The sequence below is a fragment of the Chanodichthys erythropterus genome, chromosome 22, assembly GCF_024489055.1.
Source record: "Chanodichthys erythropterus isolate Z2021 chromosome 22, ASM2448905v1, whole genome shotgun sequence".
NCBI classification, from domain to species: domain Eukaryota; kingdom Metazoa; phylum Chordata; class Actinopteri; order Cypriniformes; family Xenocyprididae; genus Chanodichthys; species Chanodichthys erythropterus.
The window spans coordinates 27,435,754-27,444,094 of NC_090242.1; the positions used below are offsets into that span (position 1 = coordinate 27,435,754).

Here is an 8,341-nt window from a genome sequence, read left to right on the forward strand (position 1 = left end):
GCTTTTATTATGAAAATGCCTAGTGAACAGTTTCTGGTCGTTCCCACGGGGACAAAAAGGATCAAGTTGTCAGTTTTTTCAGTGAATTTTTCTCTGATTAGACACATACCTTAAAGTATTTGGTAACATCAAAAACTATTGAAATTTTTCAGCTTTTTCGCAAAAAAAAAAAGAAAAAGAAAAAAACTGTTCCAGTTAGGCTAATTTAACTCATACACTTTTTCTCAGCTGTCACAATGTAAAATTACTAAAATTTTACTGTCAAAATTTAAACAGTAAAACAACTATGAAATAAAAAAAATGAAACCATTTCAAACACGTTAAACGTAACAAAACATAAAACGTTTTTAGCTAACGAATATTGTAATTATTAATATTTTCCCCCACTGTCAGTGACCACTTTCGAAATAGATTAGCAACAGCACTAGTTTACGACAGTCACGCACGCTTTACGACATCACGATAGCAAAATGGCGTCTGGCAGTGGGGTATGAAATTTGCTAAGAGTTGTTTTTGATTTCTTTCTTTGTTTAGAGTTGCGATCTATCCTCGTTCTTAAGACAAACGTTTTGCGCACAATTCGGTTATTAAAATCATATTTTTAAAAGCGTACAACGTTTTATATCGTTGTCGTTGGAAGATCAAAACTATCCGTGACGCCAGATGGTTTTGTTTTGTCATTTACAAGAACGAAAACAGATATGTATTTTAATTATGATTACGATTTGGAGTCTAACTTCTCTAGTATTATTGGCCGACAGTCTTTTTAAACTATTAATATGGTCGTACGGGTTTATATTAATATTCGATCTTGTGCACAGGCTGCTCTATGCAGTTGAATGAATACAGCTGATGTGATCCCCTTGTTTAACATGTTTATAATATCTTCTGCTTGTTTTTGTAGTCCAAGAATGATTTTCGACGCAAGTGGGACAAAGATGAATATGAACAGCTGGCCCAGAAACGAATCACGGAAGAGAGAGAGAAAAAAGATGGTAAGCCTTTCAATATTAATTCAGTTTTAGGTGAATTCAGGTTGATTGGGACATTTTGTCCAAGTTATCTCAATGGCAAAAAGTGTCCCAATAAACCCTGAATTCACCCCTGCATCAAGTGAGTTTTTTTCCCTTCAAGCTTGTCAAGAACAGAATATAATACTGAAATTATCACATTATGATTATATCTAATCCAATTAAATAGTATATGGCAGTATTTCCTATGTCGTCCATTTGTTTCATTCTTCAGGCAAGCCTGTGCCCCCCGTCAAACGGGAGCTTCTCCGCCACAGAGATTATAAAGTGGATCTGGAGTCGAAACTGGGGAAGACTATCGTCATCACAAAGACCACACCACAGGCTGAGATGGGAGGGTGGGTAACTGCTATACAAGTATAACATACGTAGTATAACAATGTCAATATGAGTTCATGAATAAGTGATCACTGGCTATGTTTCCATCCAATATTGTGAATTTAACTTATGCACAACATTGAAATATTGCATAAAACATTAACGAATAAAGCACAGTTTCGATTCGATGTGTTGAAGAGAACAAAATTGTCTCAAACCAACATTTGAGATGCTGAGTGATGCAATTGTTCTGCTTTTTAGTCCAATTATCCAATCACACCCTCTGGTGAGGCAACGTCATATGATTTTTTTAGTTGCACATTGAGTGATTTATTTGGTAAATGTGTTTCCGTCATAGTTTACGCTTGTGAAGGATAAAAAATATCCACCACATATGACTGCACATGTTTTTAATGCACATTTTTCAAATTCATGCACATCTTGGTGTTTCTGTGCAGCGTTTTTAATGGGATATCCCAAAATTTGCATAAAAATAGGATGATGGAAACCTAGCTAGTGCTGTGTTGAAGCATAAGTTGCCCAGAGAGTTTTTTCATGGGCTGCATGTGTTTTAGGTCATTGTGCTATTTCTATTGCTGTAATAGAGTGCAACAGCGCCCATTCACTATTTCGGAGGCCTTGGTTCCGGAAGTGTTATTACATTCATTTCTCCCATAGGGATTTCAAAAAAGTCTTTGCTAAAGCGTTATAAGCCATAATAAACCAAGCCAACCAGCTATGAGGTAAATCACAACATTACACTTAACTTTCATTTTAAGCAAAAAAGGATTTGAAAATCGGACAAAAATATAAAGGCAAAAGACTGTGTACTTAACGGCTTTAGTGAGGGAAAGAACTATAATATCATGAAGCGTTGTGAACAGCAAAAACAATGGAGAAATATAAAACTACATAGATTTTATATAGCCTATATAAACAATATATTTTAAGATTATTGCAAAATATGCATAAAAGTTGAAATATTTAAACATTTTGAGTGTAGGGAGACCGACTTCATTATATCATTTGCAGCACTTCATGGGAGTGGGTGGGGCTAAAGAGATCTTTTGGTGTGATTTGCTTGTTTCGACTGTACAGCATTATGGGTAATGTAGTTTTTCAACACAAATTCTGCTGTTAAACAATTATTTTAAAACTAAGTTGAAATAATGCTGGCTGACAGTTTCAACAGAAGCAAATACTATCGATTAACAACCTCATAGCTCAAGTTAAATTAATTTAATTACATAAATTTTAATTTAATTACATTAAATTAGTTTTTACTTGTGGAACCCTACTGTTGCACTCTATTATGTATTTGTGTCAATTAATAATATTTGTCAACATTTTTTTTCTCTCAGGTACTACTGTAATGTCTGCGATTGTGTAGTAAAAGATTCCATAAACTTCTTAGATCATATTAATGGTAAAAAACGTAAGTATTGAGGTTTGATGCAACATCTTCATTGAATGCAATATGTAAATTCCTATTTATCCACTGTACCTGTACAAATCCTTATATGCAATATTTAAATGAATATTTATACTATCCTTACATACTGTTTCTTTGGATACATACTTTTTTCTTTTTTATTATTATTGTGTATGTTACTCTTGTAATTTCGTGTCTAGCTGTTATATTTCTGTGGAAAAGTCAGTCTTGGCCAGTAGCTTTTTCTAATTCAATACATTTATTTACAATTCATAGATCAGAGAAACCTGGGGATGTCCATGCGAGTAGAGCGCTCTTCACTGGACCAAGTTAAAAAACGTTTTGAAGTGAACAAGAAAAAGCTGGAGGAAAAGCAGAAGGAGTATGATTTTGAGGAACGAATGAAGGAGTTGCGAGAGGAGGTCAGTGTTGAAACTGAAGTTCATTCACACATTTACTGACAGGTGACATGCAAATAACGGCTGTTTCACACCGTAAGCGTGAGCAGTAGGGGTGCAATGGTTCAAATTACTTGCGGTTCGGTTTTTATCTCGGTTTCAGTACGGTTCGGTATGTGCTGTGTTCAGGGAAAATAGGACTACTGTCAAATAAAAATAAAGAAAATAAGCAACAGCATAAATAAATATGGTAGAGCAAAGATATAAATAAATAAAACATGCTTTTCAGGTATCTAGCAGTAGTTTCAGGTACAGAAATTGAATAAAGTAGCTAATCAAATGTAAAACAAATCTTCATTGTATAAATAAAGTAAAGATTAAAGTCCCTGTAAAGTCAATTCTGAGAATTCTTTCTAAACACTTTATAAATGTTACAAATGTATTGCTGAAACACATTACAAAGTGTGTGAATTGAGTAATGCTTAATTGTGAAGTTAGAGCGTTAAACCGTTTTCCACCAAGTCTCTGCTCAGGATTTTTTGGGCGGAGCTAAAACGGGGGTCTAATGACGCACATCGTCCCCCGAGCATAGCCCCTCCCCTAACACTATATAACTGTCGATGACGCACCGAGCGTGGCGCCGCCTCTACAGCGGTTCACTCGCTGTGTCTCGAGTGTCATTACAGTTATACAGCCCTTTGTACATTTAGCTAGTAATGCCTTCGTCACGCAAATGCATATAACATGGTTGTTATAATATACAATACAACTCGGTCTTCTTATTTCCTCCCGTCTCGCGGCACCGTCATTTGTCGACTCGACAACAGTCCGGCAGTAGGCTACGTGCCCACCAATGAGTGTAAGTTACTGAGTTTGTGTATAATTAGTAGGTAGTCCACAGTAACTCTACTAAAATGTGCAACCCTCAAACGTGATTCTTTTGTTTATATGCATCAGTATGTTTGACTCATTAGACAAGTAAGTTGAGACGGCAGCTCTCGCGAGTGGGTGTGGTTTCAGCGCCGACAGCGGACACGCCCCTAGTGTTTGAGAGCAGAGAGCGATGCCTATTTTTTTCGAGATTTTGATAACTTATTTCATTTACTTGCAGATTTTTTTTTAACCATTCAAATTTGGCTGGGTGGTTAATAACACATTTTTCTGTGGTGTGAAAAGCTCAAAACACATACTTTAAAATGACTTTACAGGGACTTTAATCATTATTAATTATTGGCCCGGTTTCACAGACAGGGCTTAGCCTAAACCAGGATTACGCTTAGTTCAATTAGGATATTTAAGTAGTTTTTATAAACGTACCCTAGAAAAAAAAAATACTGTATCTTAAGACAAAACAGTTACACTAACACATTGTAAGATATATCAGTGCAAGTTGCTTTCAGTTAAAACAGCCCAAACATGCATTTTAGTCTAGGACTAGCTTAAGCCTTGTCTGTGAAACCGGTTAAGTTACAAAAGCTATTCAGTCGAGCAATGAGTGATTCCCTTGTCTTTTGTTGTTTGATTAACAACATAAAACACAGACAGCAGGAATATTAGGCTGCTGTAACTTTAAGACCTAATGTATAACACATAACCGACTATGTTTGCTAAGATACTGGCCAAGACGGACATGTTGACATAATTTTTGTGTGAATTTGTCTATTTAAGACCTGAAAGAGAACTCATTATTTATGCGCTTCAGTGTGTGCGCTTCGGATGTGTGCACAAATCTTCTCACAGCGCACGAGTTCTCTTTCGCGTCTTGCGAGCAAATATTAAAATTAGCAAGGCTTAAATGAGTTTAGTTTAAACACAGATAGCAGCGTGTGCTGTTCAGGTCTCACCCTGCCCGCGCGCCATTAACACCCAGCTGATGACGGCGTAAATGACTGGTCAGATAGAGCATATGGCACTCGCATTTAACAAAGTTTAGGGGAAGCCAGAATGCATATCCATTGACAAAATCATACATTAGCCTAATTCTCTGTTTTATTTATTTTCAACAAACCCTATTATAGATGTACAGTATCTCACAGAAGTGAGTACACCCCTCACATTTTTGTAAATATTTAATATCTTTTCATGTGACAGCACTGAAGAAATGACCCTTTGCTACAATGTAAAGTAGTGAGTGTACAGCATGTATAACAGTGTAATTTTTCTGTCCCCTCAAAATAACTCGACACACAGCCATTAATGTCTAAACCGCTGACCACAAAAGTGAGTACACACCTAAGTGAAAATGTCCAAATTGGGCAAAAAGTGTCAATATTTTGTGTGGCCACCATTATTTTCCAGCACTGCCTTGACCCTCTTGGGCATGGAGTTCACCAGAGCGTCACAGGTTGCCACTGGAGTCCTCTTCCACTCCTCCATGACGACATCACAGAGCTGTTGGATGTTAGAGACCTTGCGCTCCTCCACCTTCCCTTTGAGGATGCCCCACAGATGCTCAATAGTGTTTAGGTCTGGAGACATGCTTGGCCAGTCCATCACCTTTACCCTCAGCTTCTTTAGCAAGGCAGTGGTCATTTTGGAGGTGTGTTTGTGGTCGTTATCATGTTGAAATACTGCCCTGCGGCCCAGTCTCTGAAGGGAGGGGATCATGCTCTGCTCATTCATGGTTCCCTCAATGAACTGTAGTTTCCCAGTGCCGACAGCACTCATGCAGCCCCAGACCATGACACTCCCACCACAATGCTTGACTGTAGGCAAGATACATTTGTCTTTGTACTCCTCACCTGGTTGCCGCCACACACTCTTGACACCATCTGAACCAAATACGTTTATCTTGGTCTCATCAGACCACAGGACACTACTTTACATTGTAGCAAAGCGTCAGTTCTTCAGTGTCGCATGAAAAGATGTAATAAAATATTTACAAAATGTGAGGGGTGTACTCACTTCTGTGAGATACTTTATATGCCTCATAAGATCAATCATGGTGCAAGTGCAAGCGAACCATATGTGGAGAACTGTAGGGTTTGATTTTTTTTTTTTTTTTTTTTTTTTTTTTTTTTTTTACACACGGAGAAATGTTACACCCCTAGTGAGCAGCGTGTATTTTTTTACCGTGCATGTTAACTAATGAGTGCATTCACACCGGGAGTGTGAGCATCGCATGAGCAGCAGTTTCGGCGCTGAGTCTATTTTTGCTGCGCTGCTCACGCTTAATTTTCAAGTGACACGCACACTTTTGATTAACAAAATAAATATGAAAAAATGCACAGAATAAGCATGTCTAGTGTGTTTTAAAAGAATTGGAGTATGTCAGAAAAGAAAATTAAGAATCAAAAATATTTATAGAAAATTTACCCATTTAAACTTGTTTTAACTATTCAGTTTGTGTAAAAGTATGGTGTATTATAAAAAACTAAAGTAAACGGCATGTTCTAGATCAAAGTTGGACTGAAACGGCACAATCTGAGATGTTTTCTTTGTTGTGCCGTTTACCATTTACATGCAAATTTTGTATACCTCCCCATGTTAACAAACTTTCAAGACTATCAAGTTTATAAATGACCAACTTCTAAAAACAAATTTCTTTGTAAAGAAATGCTCACTTTACGTGTAGCTTTGGAGTTGCTGCTTTGATGCTGTACAAACGCTTCCGGTGTGAATACTCTCGCGGGTCTATAGCTGCAGTGACGATGTAGTTACGCTGACACGGTTGTCACGCGCCACTCACGCTTGTGGTGTAAAACGGATGTAGTAAGTGTCTTGAAAACCAGTGCATTTTAACTCACTCTTATGAAGTTGCGAATATAAAAAAAAGTGTAATTTCCAATGCATGTTTTCTATAACTTGTGGTGGTAAATTTAAGCCTAAGACAAAATTTCACTTTTTTTTTTTTCTGGAAAGTGTATATCAATACTCTTTATAACTTGTTGCTCTGTGTTGGTTGTTTCTTTCATTCTGTTGTTAAGGAGGAAAAAGCAAAAGCCTACAGGAAAGAGAAGCAAAAGGAAAAGAAAAGAAAGGCAGAAGAAGACCTCAACTTTGAAGATGACGATGAAATGGCTGCTGTGATGGGATTCTCAGGTTTTGGATCCTCCAAAAAAGGCCACTGATCTCTCATTTCAAAAGTTTGCTCACCAAGACCTTTCTGAATAGGTTTCTTTGAACTGTATGAACATTTTCAAGAACTTCAATATTCCTTCACAGGACCACACAGCTTTTTATCGCACAGTCTGTTAAATACTCCCTATTCAACACGTGGTAAAAACCTATAGTAGGTTAACCTGTTTTAGGTCCTTGATCACAGAACATTAGCATAACTCCGTCAATCTAAATTAAACTTCTTGTTATGATTAAGTTTTTGTTATAAGGTGATTGTGTAAATAGGGCTGCATTATGCATATGTTTTTATGAGTTGTGTCTGAAGTAACCCTTTTACCCCTTTCACACTGAAAAAGGAAAAGTTCAAATCTTTTTTTTGAAGACGAAACTTGATGCTTCCATTCCTCAATGTCTTTGTAGATGAGGGGAAGAGCGTTGCTTTTTTTTTTTTAATTATAAGGAGAATGACAGATTGCAATTTGACATTAAAGCATTGTCAACCATCCTTAGACCTAAGAGTTTTCTGCTGTATTTATAAAAATATATATATGTATATGTGTGTATGTGTGCAGGGCCAGCTGACCAGCCACTGTGGCTAGTGGTTTTCCAAAGTTACTAGCCACTCAGCATTTTCACTGGCCACAATTTTGACAACGATACCATGGGGAAAAAAATGCCATATAGATATTTTTTTTTATATTATCTCATAATTTGGCAGCAGGTATATTAGGCTGCTGTCACTTTAAGACCTGTTGCATGGATCCATTATACTGTTAGGACCTGTTTACGCCTGGTCTCTGCATGCATTTTCACTGATCAGATATCTATCTGATTTATCAAAAAGATTCCATTTATATTTGGCCACATAAATGTGTCTCCACAAAACGGAAGTTCACGTCACCACAAGCAACAAATATGAGTTGCATTTTATTGCTCATCAGCTAATTTGCAAAATTAAAGACCAAAATAGGAGAGAGCATGCCAACAGCACTGGTAAGATCAGGGCCGTCCAAATGTTTTTAAAAGGGGGCCAGATTCGATGTTGTGGACCCATCGAAGGGCTGGTTCCTTTTCTATATATATATATATATATATATATATAT

General features: G+C 37.0%; 1 protein-coding gene across 1 annotated transcript; it reads left to right on the top strand.

Annotated features, from left to right (window-relative positions):
• The first annotated feature begins 448 nt into the window (after positions 1 to 448).
• Positions 449 to 8,071, top strand: zmat2 (zinc finger, matrin-type 2). Its single transcript, XM_067376318.1, has 6 exons — positions 449 to 488; positions 905 to 995; positions 1,246 to 1,369; positions 2,711 to 2,784; positions 3,058 to 3,203; positions 7,106 to 8,071. Exons 1-6 carry the CDS (start codon positions 471 to 473, stop codon positions 7,247 to 7,249), a joined length of 597 nt encoding a protein of 198 aa, XP_067232419.1. The 5' UTR covers positions 449 to 470; the 3' UTR covers positions 7,250 to 8,071.
• The last annotated feature ends 270 nt before the right edge of the window (positions 8,072 to 8,341 follow it).

Coding starts and splice junctions, on each gene's coding strand:
- zmat2 (XM_067376318.1), top strand. Junction 996..1,245: donor AGAGAGAGAGAAAAAAGATG/GTAAGCCTTTCA, acceptor TTCATTCTTCAG/GCAAGCCTGTGCCCCCCGTC. Junction 2,785..3,057: donor TCATATTAATGGTAAAAAAC/GTAAGTATTGAG, acceptor TACAATTCATAG/ATCAGAGAAACCTGGGGATG.